This window comes from Amphibalanus amphitrite, unplaced genomic scaffold (assembly GCF_019059575.1).
Source record: "Amphibalanus amphitrite isolate SeventyFive unplaced genomic scaffold, NRLGWU_Aamphi_draft 000011F_arrow, whole genome shotgun sequence".
NCBI classification, from domain to species: Eukaryota; Metazoa; Arthropoda; class Thecostraca; order Balanomorpha; family Balanidae; genus Amphibalanus; species Amphibalanus amphitrite.
In genome coordinates this window covers 1,208,766-1,223,962 of record NW_024881507.1, presented here as the reverse complement: position 1 = coordinate 1,223,962, position 15,197 = coordinate 1,208,766, and the positions used below count along the sequence as shown (strand labels likewise).

Below are 15,197 nucleotides of genomic sequence, written 5' to 3'. Positions count from 1 at the left end.
TATTCAAATATCGCTGACATGAGACAAAAACATGCGCACTGCGATAACATTCCTTACAAATGACGTAGCGCTCTATATTTGAAATGAGTTTGTCTGGTTCTGAAAATGTTTTTGTTTCAAAAATAAAATAATTATACAAAAAATATTCATAACGTAAATTAATAATGACCTTGATATCTTAAATTGGCTTTTTTGGCTGCATGGCAGCATATAATAGAACAAAGAGGTGGTCAAATTAGGTACTTACCTGCCTGCCTGTACGAGTATTTTCTCATGAAGTACTTAGATCTTCCGGTACTTTCCATCTCTACTTTTTCTCTGCCTTCGTTTTCTGTCGGCTCTCGGTCCCGTTTCTCACAGGCCGGAGATTCAAGATGCTCTCCAGACTGGCGCCGAGAGTGGGTAAGTTTGAACTTTTTAATCTTCATTTGAACTGGAAATGGAAGTTTGCATTTATTGACGTGAAAAGAACTGTGTCTTTGGCTCCAGACTTGGTTCGCTGTATTGTATCTTGTGCGTCGTTTTGACTACTTTTTGCTTTGGGTATATTGTAACTGGTTATTTTTATTTCTCTTACCTGCTTTTTTGCCTTGAATGCTCAAATAAATCCATCATTCAAAATCTTATTTGTGATTTCAAAATGAGACCATATTTGTGTCTGTTTTATGTAACGGAAGTTAGCAGGGATTCAGCAGGGGTTCAGCAGGGATTCAGCAGGGATCGACGGCCCCTACGATTTCGCTGAATTTTGGTGGAGAGGTGCAGAATGGTGTCCTCTATCGAAAATCCTAGTGCCAAAATGCGGGGAATCCATCAGGGGGGCCACAAATCCCAAAAAACAATATGCCCTCAGGGCACAATCGACGAACTTTGAAAACCCTACTTCTAGCCGTCAAAACAGCTAAAAATGCACGTCATTCGAAAGAGGACAAAATTTTACGTGCAACGGTACCAAATTTAGGGGGCTAGCGCCCCCCTGAACCGAACAAAACAGCTTCAAATATATGGGCCCGGGAGTATGCCCTCGGGGCATAAATAAACGTTTTCAACAATTTCAGGCCTATAACATCGACAAAATCCAGCAATATGCACATCATTGGAAAGAGCGTAATTTCCCAAACAAAAAACCCAAGTAACATTTTTCGATGGGGCCCACCTGGGGCCCACGGGACCCAATTGAAATTTGGGGCCCAATGGGGCGGCCCCTACGATTTTCTTCAAAATTTGCACAGACACTCTCCTGGGCCCCCTCTTCAATCTGGCTGAAGAAACCTACCGGGGAATCCAAAGGAAGGGGCCCAAAGAGGGCCCCAAAGAGGCCCTTTCTAAGTATTGCCCCTAATTTCGCGACCAACCCCGGCAATATGCACATCAATGGAAAGAGCGTAATTTCCCAAACAAAAAACCCAAGTAACATTTTTCGATGGGGCCCACCTGGGGCCCACGGGACCCAATTGAAATTTGGGGCCCAATGGGGCGGCCCCTACGATTTTCTTCAAAATTTGCACAGACACTCTCCTGGGCCCCCTCTTCAATCTGGCTGAAGAAACCTACCGGGGAATCCAAAGGAAGGGGCCCAAAGAGGGCCCCAAAGAGGCCCTTTCTAAGTATTGCCCCTAATTTCGCGACCAACCCCGGCAATATGCACATCATTGGAAAGAGCGTAATTTCCCAAACAAAAAACCCAAGTAACATTTTTCGATGGGGCCCACCTGGGGCCCACGGGACCCAATTGAAATTTGGGGCCCAATGGGGCGGCCCCTACGATTTTCTTCAAAATTTGCACAGACACTCTCCTGGGCCCCCTCTTCAATCTGGCTGAAGAAACCTACCGGGGAATCCAAAGGAAGGGGCCCAAAGAGGGCCCCAAAGAGGCCCTTTCTAAGTATTGCCCCTAATTTCGCGACCAACCCCGGCAATATGCACATCATTGGAAAGAGCGTAATTTCCCAAACAAAAAACCCAAGTAACATTTTTCGATGGGGCCCACCTGGGGCCCACGGGACCCAATTGAAATTTGGGGCCCAATGGGGCGGCCCCTACGATTTTCTTCAAAATTTGCACAGACACTCTCCTGGGCCCCCTCTTCAATCTGGCTGAAGAAACCTACCGGGGAATCCAAAGGAAGGGGCCCAAAGAGGGCCCCAAAGAGGCCCTTTCTAAGTATTGCCCCTAATTTCGCGACCAACCCCGGCAATATGCACATCATTGGAAAGAGCGTAATTTCCCAAACAAAAAACCCAAGTAACATTTTTCGATGGGGCCCACCTGGGGCCCACGGGACCCAATTAAAATTTGGGGCCCAATGGGGCGGCCCCTACGATTTTCTTCAAAATTTGCACAGACACTCTCCTGGGCCCCCTCTTCAATCTGGCTGAAGAAACCTACCGGGGAATCCAAAGGAAGGGGCCCAAAGAGGGCCCCAAAGAGGCCCTTTCTAAGTATTGCCCCTAATTTCGCGACCAACCCCGGCAATATGCACATCATTGGAAAGAGCGTAATTTCCCAAACAAAAAACCCAAGTAACATTTTTCGATGGGGCCCACCTGGGGCCCACGGGACCCAATTGAAATTTGGGGCCCAATGGGGCGGCCCCTACGATTTTCTTCAAAATTTGCACAGACACTCCTGGGCCCCCTCTTCAATCTGGCTGAAGAAACCTACCGGGGAATCCAAAGGAAGGGGCCCAAAGAGGGCCCCAAAGAGGCCCTTTCTAAGTATTGCCCCTAATTTCGCGACGAACCCCGGCAATATGCACATCATTGGAAAGAGCGTAATTTCCCAAACAAAAAACCCAAGTAACATTTTTCGATGGGGCCCACCTGGGGCCCACGGGACCCAATTGAAATTTGGGGCCCAATGGGGCGGCCCCTACGATTTTCTTCAAAATTTGCACAGACACTCTCCTGGGCCCCCTCTTCAATCTGGCTGAAGAAACCTACCGGGGAATCCAAAGGAAGGGGCCCAAAGAGGGCCCCAAAGAGGCCCTTTCTAAGTATTGCCCCTAATTTCGCGACCAACCCCGGCAATATGCACATCATTGGAAAGAGCGTAATTTCCCAAACAAAAAACCCAAGTAACATTTTTCGATGGGGCCACCCTGGGGCCCACGGGACCCAATTGAAATTTGGGGCCCAATGGGGCGGCCCCTACGATTTTCTTCAAAATTTGCAGACACTCTCCTGGGCCCCCTCTTCAATCTGGCTGAAGAAACCTACCGGGGAATCCAAAGAAAGGGGCCCAAAGAGGGCCCCAAAGAGGCCCTTTCTAAGTATTGCCCCTTATTTCGCGACCAACCCCGGCAATATGCACATCATTGGAAAGAGCGTAATTTCCCAAACAAAAAAAACAAGTAACATTTTTCGATGGGGCCCACCTGGGGCCCACGGGACCCAATTGAAATTTGGGGCCCAATGGGGCGGCCCCTACGATTTTCTTCAAAATTTGCACAGACACTCTCCTGGGCCCTCTCTTCAATCTGGCTGAAGAAACCTACCGGGGAATCCAAAGGAAGGGGCCCAAAGAGGGCCCCAAAGAGGCCCTTTCTAAATATTTCCCCTAATTTCGCGACCAACCCCGGCAATATGCACATCATTGGAAAGAGCGTAATTTCCCAAACAAAAAACCCAAGTAACATTTTTCGATGGGGCCCACCTGGGGCCCACGGGACCCAATTGAAATTTGGGGCCCAATGGGGCGGCCCCTACGATTTTCTTCAAAATTTGCACAGACACTCTCCTGGGCCCCCTCTTCAATCTGGCTGAAGAAACCTACCGGGGAATCCAAAGGAAGGGGCCCAAAGAGGGCCCCAAAGAGGCCCTTTCTAAGTATTGCCCCTAATTTCGCGACCAACCCCGGCAATATGCACATCATTGGAAAGAGCGTAATTTCCCAAACAAAAAACCCAATTAACATTTTTCGATGGGGCCCACCTGGGGCCCACGGGACCCAATTGAAATTTGGGGCCCAATGGGGCGGCCCCTACGATTTTCTTCAAAATTTGCACAGACACTCTCCTGGGCCCCCTCTTCAATCTGGCTGAAGAAACCTACCGGGGAATCCAAAGGAAGGGGCCCAAAGAGGGCCCCAAAGAGGCCCTTTCTAAGTATTGCCCCTAATTTCGCGACCAACCCCGGCAATATGCACATCATTGGAAAGAGCGTAATTTCCCAAACAAAAAACCCATGTAACATTTTTCGATGGGGCCCACCTGGGGCCCACGGGACCCAATTGAAATTTGGGGCCCAATGGGGCGGCCCCTACGATTTTCTTCAAAATTTGCACAGACACTCTTCTGGGCCCCCTCTTCAATCTGGCTGAAGAAACCTACCGGGGAATCCAAAGGAAGGGGCCCAAAGAGGGCCCCAAAGAGGCCCTTTCTAAGTATTGCCCCTAATTTCGCGACCAACCCCGGCAATATGCACATCATTGGAAAGAGCGTAATTTCCCAAACAAAAAACCCAAGTAACATTTTTCGATGGGGCCCACCTGGGGCCCACGGGACCCAATTGAAATTTGGGGCCCAATGGGGCGGCCCCTACGATTTTCTTCAAAGTTTGCACAGACACTCTCCTGGGCCCCCTCTTCAATCTGGCTGAAGAAACCTACCGGGGAATCCAAAGGAAGGGGCCCAAAGAGGGCCCCAAAGAGGCCCTTTCTAAGTATTGCCCCTAATTTCGCGACCAACCCCGGCAATATGCACATCATTGGAAAGAGCGTAATTTCCCAAACAAAAAACCCAAGTAACATTTTTCGATGGGGCCCACCTGGGGCCCACGGGACCCAATTGAAATTTGGGGCCCAATGGGGCGGCCCCTACGATTTTCTTCAAAATTTGCACAGACACTCTCCTGGGCCCCCTCTTCAATCTGGCTGAAGAAACCTACCGGGGAATCCAAAGGAAGGGGCCCAAAGAGGGCCCCAAAGAGGCCCTTTCTAAGTATTGCCCCTTATTTCGCGACCAACCCCGGCAATATGCACATCATTGGAAAGAGCGTAATTTCCCAAACAAAAAACCCAAGTAACATTTTTCGATGGGGCCCAAGTGGGGCCCACGGGACCCAATTGAAATTTGGGGCCCAATGGGGCGGCCCCTACGATTTTCTTCAAAATTTGCACAGACACTCTCCTGGGCCCCCTCTTCAATCTGGCTGAAGAAACCTACCGGGGAATCCAAAGGAAGGGGCCCAAAGAGGGCCCCAAAGAGGCCCTTTCTAAGTATTGCCCCTAATTTCGCGACCAACCCCGGCAATATGCACATCATTGGAAAGAGCGCCAATGATGTGCATATTGCCGGGGTTGGTCGCGAAATTAGGGGCAATACTTAGAAAGGGCCTCTTTGGGCCCTCTTTGGGCCCCTTCCTTTGAATTCCCCGGTAGGTTTCTTCAGCCAGATTGAAGAGGGGGCCCAGGAGAGTGTCTGTGCAAATTTTGAAGAAAATCGTAGGGGCCGCCCCATTGGGCCCCAAATTTCAATTGGGTCCCATGGGCCCCAGGTGGGCCCCATCGAAAAATGTGTCTGTGCAAATTTTGAAGAAAATCGTAGGGGCCGCCCCATTCGGCCCCAAATTTCAATTGGGTCCCGTGGGCCCCAGGTGGGCCCCATCGAAAAATGTTACTTGGGTTTTTTGTTTGGGAAATTACGCTCTTTCCATTGATGTGCATATTGCCGGGGTTGGTCGCGAAATTAGGGGCAATACTTAGAAAGGGCCTCTTTGGGGCCCTCTTTGGGCCCCTTCCTTTGGATTCCCCGGTAGGTTTCTTCAGCCAGATTGAAGAGGGGGCCCAGGAGAGTGTCTGTGCAAATTTTGAAGAAAATCGTAGGGGCCCGCCCATTGGGCCCCAAATTTCAATTGGGTCCCGTGGGCCCCAGGTGGGCCCCATCGAAAAATGTTACTTGGGTTTTTTGTTTGGGAAATTACGCTCTTTCCAATGATGTGCATATTGCCGGGGTTGGTCGCGAAATTAGGGGCAATACTTAGAAAGGGCCTCTTTGGGGCCCTCTTTGGGCCCCTTCCTTTGGATTCCCCGGTAGGTTTCTTCAGCCAGATTGAAGAGGGGGCCCAGGAGAGTGTCTGTGCAAATTTTGAAGAAAATCGTAGGGGCCGCCCGATTGGACCCCAAATTTCAATTGGGTCCCGTGGGCCCCAGGTGGGCCCCATCGAAAAATGTTACTTGGGTTTTTTGTTTGGGAAATTACGCTCTTTCCAATGATGTGCATATTGCCGGGGTTGGTCGCGAAATTAGGGGCAATACTTAGAAAGGGCCTATTTGGGGCCCTCTTTGGGCCCCTTCCTTTGGATTCCCCGGTAGGTTTCTTCAGCCAGATTGAAGAGGGGGCCCAGGAGAGTGTCTGCAAATTTTGAAGAAAATCGTAGGGGCCGCCCCATTGGGCCCCAAATTTCAATTGGGTCCCGTGGGCCCCAGGTTGGCCCCATCGAAAAATGTTACTTGGGTTTTTTGTTTGGGAAATTACGCTCTTTCCAATGATGTGCATATTGCCGGGGTTGGTCGCGAAATTAGGGGCAATACTTAGAAAGGGCCTCTTTGGGGCCCTCTTTGGGCCCCTTCCTTTGGATTCCCCGGTAGGTTTCTTCAGCCAGATTGAAGACGGGGCCCAGGAGAGTGTCTGTGCAATTTTTGAAGAAAATCGTAGGGGCCGCCCCATTGGGCCCCAAATTTCAATTGGGTCCCGTGGGCCCCAGGTGGGCCCCATCGAAAAATGTTACTTGGGTTTTTTGTTTGGGAAATTACGCTCTTTCCAATGATGTGCATATTGCCGGGGTTGGTCGCGAAATTAGGGGCAATACTTAGAAAGGGCCTCTTTGGGGCCCTCTTTGGGCCCCTTCCTTTGGATTCCCCGGTAGGTTTCTTCAGCCAGATTGAAGAGGGGGCCCAGGAGAGTGTCTGTGCAAATTTTGAAGAAAATCGTAGGGGCCGCCCCATTGGGCCCCAAATTTCAATTGGGTCCCGTGGGCCCCAGGTGGGCCCCATCGAAAAATGTTACTTGGGTTTTTTGTTTGGGAAATTACGCTCTTTCCAATGATGTGCATATTGCCGGGGTTGGTCGCGAAATTAGGGGCAATACTTAGAAAGGGCCTCTTTGGGGCCCTCTTTGGGCCCCTTCCTTTGGATTCCCCGGTAGGTTTCTTCAGCCAGATTGAAGAGGGGGCCCAGGAGAGTGTCTGTGCAAATTTTGAAGAAAATCGTAGGGGCCGCCCCATTGGGCCCCAAATTTCAATTGGGTCCCGTGGGCCCCAGGTGGGCTCCATCGAAAAATGTTACTTGGGTTTTTTGTTTGGGAAATTACGCTCTTTCCAATGATGTGCATATTGCTGGATTTTGTCGATGTTATAGGCCTGAAATTGATGAAAACGTTTATTTATGCCCCGAGGGCATACTCCCGGGCCCATATATTTGAAGCTGTTTTGTTCGGTTCAGGGGGGCGCTAGCCCCCTAAATTTGGTACCGTTGCACGTAAAATTTTGTCCTCTTTCGAATGACGTGCATTTTTAGCTGTTTTGACGGCTAGAAGTAGGGTTTTCAAAGTTCGTCGATTGTGCCCTGAGGGCATACTGTTTTTTTGGGATTTGTGGCCCCCCTGATGGATTCCCCGCATTTTGGCACTAGGATTTTCGATAGAGGACACCATTCTGCACCTCTCCACCAAAATTCAGCGAAATCGTAGGGGCCGTCGATCCCTGCTGAATCCCTGCTGAACCCCTGCTGAATCCCTGCTAACTTCCCTTACATGTCTGTTTTCGTGGTTGGGTGCAGGTGCATAACATGGATGTTGGGCCTGCCCTGGATTTAGTTCAAATCATTGTCATTGCTGATATTCTTCATTTGTTTTTATGTTCAAAAGCATCAAACATTATCATTGAACACTGGCACCATGATGAGACATTTGGTGTGTGTGTGGGGGGGGGGGGGCTGCAGGGCATCTGATGCTATAAAATGTAGGCATGTAATGAACTTCAGCCCTTAAAACTTTTCATTCTAAACTTGGCATGCTCCAGTACCTTAAGAGTTAAGTCAGTTATTTACTGGAGGCTGGCAATCAGCTGAATGAAATATAAGGTGGTATCTATGCATTGGTAGTAGCTAGTCGCTAGTAGCTAGTAGCTGTCAATAATTGATGCACTGATTCTTTTTTTATTTTTGATGACTTAAATGTACCACCCAGTTTGGAGTTCAGATTGTTTAGAAACTTGACCTTCAATAGGAGCAGCTTCTAACAGAAATTTGAGAACTTGGAAAAATCTTAGAACATTATCAGAAAACAGGCATGACTGGCTGAAGCCTGAATGTAGTGAAGAAAACTTGATTGATGAAGCATCTATTGATAGGAATTATTCTTTGATACTAGTGGTATCCCAGTAAAAAATACCATTAGAAATTACCAAATGGTTCCAAATGGGAAAAACCATTTGACTTATTGAACACTTTTCCAAATGGTTCCAAAGAGGTTCCATTTGAAATGTGTCCAATTGGCCACCAATTGGTACCAATTGGAACCATTTCATGACCATTTGAAATGAATCCAATTGGTCACCAATTGGTACCAATTGGACACATTTCAAATAGTCATGAAATGGTTCCAATTGGTACCAATTGGTGGCCAATTGGACACATTTCAAATGGAACCTCTTTGGAACCATTTGGAAAAGTGTTCAATAAGTCAAATGGTTTTTCCCATTTGGAACCATTTGGAAATTTCTAATGGTATTCTTTACTGGGCAGCTGGATTACCATTTGAAGATCCTTTTGAAGTCCATGCATTTCATCCACAAAATAACAAACTGCACCGTAAATGATGTTTATTGTTTTACTCTCTGCAAGCATATACATTTTCATCAGTGCGTACCTACCAACATTAGACATTAACCACACATGGACATTGTTGTTTGGTCAACACCACATCGATGAGGCGACTGCTATCAGAATCAAGAACAGAATTACAATATAGTTATACACTGGGCCATACGTACGCTATTCCACATAGGCACAATGAATGACGTGATACAATATCATTCCGATCGGTGATACTGTCTGTTGTTCTGACAGATTTCTTTATCTTCCGTGGCGATCAGAATTTTCAGAAGTCAGAGCGTAGCTATAATGAAGGCATGCAGCCCATGTGGACCCGTGTAGAACCGGTAGACGGCGTCTGTCCGGTGCAAGTTCGTGCCTGCAACAGTACAGGACAGCACGGGTTAATTGGGCGATGGGATCAAATTAATTACCACACAGAGTCATTTGTCAAATATCACAATATAATAACATTAAGCTCATGCAACTTGCATTGTCATTTAGGCAGCCTGGCCACAACAAATATGGCACGGACAATTTTCTACTGGCAAAATAAATTGTGATCACTGATCGCTAATTTTAAGCCTCTTTCTCACCTCTGTTAAACTCAGTAGGTACTTACAAAGATGCCAAATGCAACCAAATTTATTCAAATAACTTTTCAGTATTTGCAGTCGTAAAACGAATATCGCATACCGAGGCACAAGAGAAGTCACTCACCAGCCGCGTGATTCTGCTCAGCTTCCTCTTTCACAGCATGACTGGGTCCCGGTCGACCGCGGGCAGTCCCAGGCCCAGCGAACGCGAAACACGGTGGCGCGCCGGCCGGCCGGCCGACGTCGACGCCCGATTTGAACTGTGGCGCCGGCGCGGCCGCTGCCGGCCGGGCGGCGTATTCGCCAATTGTATTACACGAATCGGCCCATCAACTAGCGACATCTCTAGTGCGACGTCATAGCCATCCGCCGCGACGATGCATGCATTGAGGCTAGATTTGAGTTGAGACTTTTTTGGAATTGTATATGGCTATTTGACATGAACGTGTCGCCGTAGCCGAGTGGTTAGAGTCTCGGTGTGATGGATGAAAGGTCGGTGGATCGATTCTTGCTTTAGCGGTTCTTTTCGAAGAAGTCGGTCGTAGACGCGCATTTTTGGCCCCTACGTTCGCACGCCAATATCGTACGCCCAATAAATCTCTGACAAGTATTCATCTGATTAAGGAATAAGTTGCAAAAGAACTGCAGTTGCAGTCTATACCTGAACTACCAATTTTGTTACGGCACTGTCGATATTCGTCAAAGTCGGAAGAGCTATTATGAAACACACTCGAATGACAACGGATTCCTGTATTATTTCATCTATCAGATAAGACATGTATAGAGATAAATTGATGACAGCCCGCCGTGAGCATGCAACTTAACAACCAGTCCCAAGTTATCTTCATAAACGTCTAATATAAATCTTTTTGACTATAACTAGATTCCAAGTAAGGGGACTTAGGTATCCCCTGGTGGCTGAAATGTAAAAGTTATAGTTAGGGCATAGCTCCTATAGATGACGCTCTGACGGCTGGAAACTGATAAATCTCGTCCCGTGATTACGCTAACAGTAACAGCTATGCCGAACTTTTTTTGTGCGTGGTGATTCTTACACGAAAAACTATCTAATAGCCTGCTAACCAGCGTGCGATTTTTACTTTTCATCTTAGCTTTCGCTACTTTTAGGTACTTTACCTTGCCAAGTGCCCACCTACTTTCAAAAGGTCAGCGCCGCCCCTGTCAATGCTGCGTGCTATCACCCATTGGCAGTGAAAATATTGATCAATGAATGGCCATCGCCCAGCACCATTTGTCTTTCCATTGGCTACGTTCGCATAGTATGCACTATGCATTAGTGATGTCAATCACAGAAAATCAGAACACCGCTACCAAACCAAATACAAACAAAGACCATTGGACCTACCGAAACCGAACCAATCGGTTGGGCTGCAAATATCTATCTTATGCAACATATTCATTAGAAGAATGCCTACGTCTGATTTCTTAGGTGCACGCCGTTGCAAATGTATAAAAAACGCTCAATGACTTATGACAGATGACACGAAAAACGAAATCGCCGAGTGGATTCGAACCACCTACCTCTGAATCACCAGTCCGATACTCTAAACACTTCGCCACGGCGACAATATATGTCGAGTAGCTTAAATATCGTTAAAGTAAAACCTAGCTTCAATAGACGCCACCAAGGGCGAGGACCAAAACTATGACGCCACGCTGACGTCACTCAAGAGGCACGCTATTGGTCTGCCGATTCGTGTAATACAATTGGCGAATACGCGGCCGGGCGCCAAGCCGCCAACGGTCGGGCGCCAACGGTCGGGCGCCGCCAGCGTAGGCACACAGAGAAAAAGTAGTGCTGTTTAAATGAGCGGAAACGGCGTGGATTTTGCGAATCATTTTTATTCAATGAAAAACTAAGGCCTTGTAGTGATGCTTATGAAGTATAACCAGTCAAAGGTCTTCCCATTACCTCTAAGTCTATTATTTAAGCATATGTTTAAAAACCATTAGAAACCATTAGGGTACCAATTGGGAACTAATAGATACCCAGTCCATACTCAAAACACACTTGAAACCATTAGAGACCATCAAGGTAGAAACACTTGAAGCATACTTGTCACACATCTGAAAACAGGGCTGCAAAGTGGTGGATTTATGACTCTAACTCCGACTCTGACTCAAAAATTGACTCCAGCTCCGACTACGGTTCGGACTTTGCTTTTATTCATCTCATGAAATAAAAGTTATTGCCACATAAGTATGTTTTTCTTGCCTAAAACGACCCTTGAATGCTTTTCAAATGCATTTTTCATTTCGACACCAGTTGAAATTTCCATTTGGGAACCATTTCGACACCAATTGGGATCAAATAGGAAAACCATTGTCCATTTCATATCAAATAGGAATATATCTTCCAAATGGAAACCATTTCATTTTCAATAACAATTGGGATTAAATAAGACACGCATTATCAGATAAAGTTCTATTTCAAAACCACTTCAACAATTTAGATCAAATATGAATATCTCCCGACTCCCAAATGGAAACCATTTCAAAACCAATTGGGATGAAATGGGACAAACCATTTGGGATGAAATGGTTTTCTTCCCTTTGGAGACCAATTGGACAGTGGACACCATTACCAATTGGTATCAAATGGGAAAAACCATTTGAGATCAGATGGGAAAAACCATTTTAGATCAAATGGGAAAAACCATTAGATACCAATTGGGATCAAATGGGACACACCATTTGGGATGAAATGGTTTTAGGTATTCCATTTGGAACCAATTGGTATCAAATGGAAAGCACCATTTCAGACCAATTGGGAAGTTACCAATTGGAAACATTTCGATACCAATTGGGGACATACCATTTGGGATCAAATGGAAAGCACCATTTCAGACCAATTGGGAAATTACCAATTGGAAACCGTTTCGATACCAATTGGGGACATACCATTTGGGATGAAATGGTTTTATTCCATTTGGAGACCAATTGGACACCAATTGGGATCAAATGTGAAAAACCATTTGAGATCAAATGGGAATTTCTTCCATATGGAAACCATTTAGATACCAACTGGGATCAAATGGGACACACCATTTGGAATGAAATGGTTTTATTCCATTTGGAACCAATTGGAATCAAATGTAAAACACCATTTGAAATCAAATGGGATTTTGTTTTCCATTAGGAAACCACTTCAAAACCAATTGGAATGAAATGGAAAACACCATTTCAGACCAATTGGGAAATTACCAATTGGAAACCATTTCGACACCAATTGGGATCAAATGGGACACACCATTTGGAATGAAATGGTTTTATTCCATTTGGAACCAATTGGGATCAAATGGAAAACACCATTTGAAATCAAATGGGATTTATTTTCCATTAGGAAACCATTTCAAAACCAATTGGGACCAAATGGAAAACACCATTTCAGACCAATTGGGAAATTACCAATTGGAAACCATTTCGACACCAATTGGGATCAAATGGGACACACCATTTGGAATGAAATGGTTTTATTCCATTTGGAACCAATTGGGATCAAATGGAAAACACCATTTGAAATCAAATGGGATTTATTTTCCATTAGGAAACCATTTCAAAACCAATTGGGACCAAATGGAAAACACCATTTCAGACCAATTGGGAAATTACCAATTGGAAACCATTTCAAATGGTCATGAAAACCATTAGAACCTATTTCAACCCATTTGACACATTTGAAACCAATTGGTAAATCCTAATGGTTTCAAATGGTATTTTTTACTGGGATTACCCAAGTTACTACACAGATGTCATTAGCTCTAAAATATACTGATCTAAGAAAAAGGAACAAATATTGCTTGAAGATGCTGCTGAGCTACATACTACCTATTGCAAATTCACCCACCCACCATGCCTGACATTTATAGCTTATGCATCACTTCTCTGGCAAAACCTCTGATGCTGTAGAGACTGGTTCATATCTGTCCTAATACTTTTCTTTGCAATGCCCACACATTAAATATGGAACACAACATAATACATGCAGTGCATTGGCATAAGACCATGGGCCTCACAGTCACAGTATCCACCAGCCGGCCGGTGGTACTGGCTCCCTGACTGAGTGACTGTATGTTACCCCCTGTCTCTGACTGACTGTATACCCCTCCAGCAGCCACCAGCCGGCCGGTGGTTCTGGCGCTCCGCTCCAGCTCTACCACCGCCCCGAAGCCGGCGGCGGCGGCGGCGGTCGCCAAGGAGGATGGAGAGCGCGATCTGGTCAACTTCCCGCGGCGCGTCCGGCCCGAGCTGCCCGACAAGGTGCGCCTCGGCATCTTCCCCGAGGAGTGGTTCCAGGCCTTCTACAAGAAGACCGGCGTCACAGGTGTGTGGCGACAACTGCAGGCTCTTGGGGCAGAATTATTGAAAATTGCGTAGATAAAGCCATTATGATCATACTGTTTTGTGCTTTTTGTGCCTATTGAATGCTTTCTTTCAACAAGAATTTTCTAGTAACTGCAGATTTTTTTTCTCTTCGATGCGTAATTTTTCACGGATTCGTGAATTATCACGATATAAGCATTGAACGGTGGAAAATGATCCGCCATTGGTTTGACTCTCGGCCACGTCCGCCAGGTCCCTACATGTTCGGCACTGGCCTGCTGACCTTCCTGTTCAGCAAGGAGATCTATGTGATGGAGCACGAGTTTTACACGGCCATCACGCTGTTCCTGTTCGGCACCATGCTCTACAAGAAGGTCGGCCCCTCACTCTCCGAGTACCTCGACAAGAGGATCGACGTAAGTGTACTAACTCGCTGTACTGAGACTCTGCTGTCAGCCTCAACGGTCGCCATTTGGACACTGATCCGTGAACTTTGTGTACGATGATAGGAACATGGCACAGTCTCCTGCCCGATCACGTCATTTTCTTCTGCTACTTTGCACCGTGGCTCCGTTGTGCCTGCATGCACTGACGCGCTCTGTACCCGGTGTACGCTCTCAGGAGTACGAGGCCGGCTGGGCCGAGTACCGCGGTAACCAGACGGACGGCCTCGTGGCCGCCATCGAGGAGGAGAAGAAGCAGCAGTGGCACGCCGAGGGCCAGCAGGTGCTCTTCGACGCCAAGAAGGAGAACGTGGCCCTCCAGCTGGAGGCCACCTTCCGAGAGCGGCAGATGACCGTCTTCAACGAGGCAAGGCTGAGCGCCGTGTAGCACGGTGTGGTGGAACCCGCGTTGGGGTAAAGGGGAGGGCGCTGATCTGGGCCGCCGCTGATGGTATCAGAGCGTTTCTGGAAACGAGACGACGGTGTTCCGAGTTTGTGAAGGCTTGGAGGTACCCTGATAACACTACTGTCCAAATGCGGCGAGTCGGCGTTTTTTTTTTTTTTGTGCCACCGTTCAGTACCCTGCGATCTATCTGTTCTACTGTCATCCTAAACGTCTCTCCCTCCTCCCTGTAGGTGAAGCGGCGCCTGGACTACCAGGTGGACACGCAGAACGTGGCGCAGGGCTTCCAGCAGAAGCACCTCGTCAACTGGGTGGTGGACCAGGTGCAGAAGTCCATCACCCCGCAGCAAGAGAAGGACGCCATCAAACAGTGTCTGGCAGAGCTCAAAGGCCTGGCCAAGGCGTGAGCGGACCGAGTGTGAATATGTGCAGGAACAGTGACAAAGGGAGCGAGAGGTGCAGATCGATCGCCAATATATGGGACATGTGACCGGGAGCGGCCGCGTTTGGTGGTCCGGTGAGGACACCGTTTCCCTCAGCTCTGATCATGAATTTAGATGAAAATGTACATTCACCGATAACTATCCGCGTGTTTGATAT

General features: G+C 47.3%; 1 protein-coding gene across 1 annotated transcript; it reads left to right on the top strand.

Annotated features, from left to right (window-relative positions):
* The first annotated feature begins 19 nt into the window (after positions 1–19).
* LOC122382141 (ATP synthase subunit b, mitochondrial-like) lies at positions 20–15,178 on the top strand. Its single transcript, XM_043367095.1, has 5 exons — positions 20–402; positions 13,543–13,752; positions 14,004–14,167; positions 14,373–14,561; positions 14,831–15,178. The coding sequence occupies exons 1-5, from the start codon at positions 375–377 to the stop codon at positions 15,002–15,004; spliced, it is 765 nt and encodes a 254-aa protein (XP_043223030.1). The 5' UTR covers positions 20–374; the 3' UTR covers positions 15,005–15,178.
* The last annotated feature ends 19 nt before the right edge of the window (positions 15,179–15,197 follow it).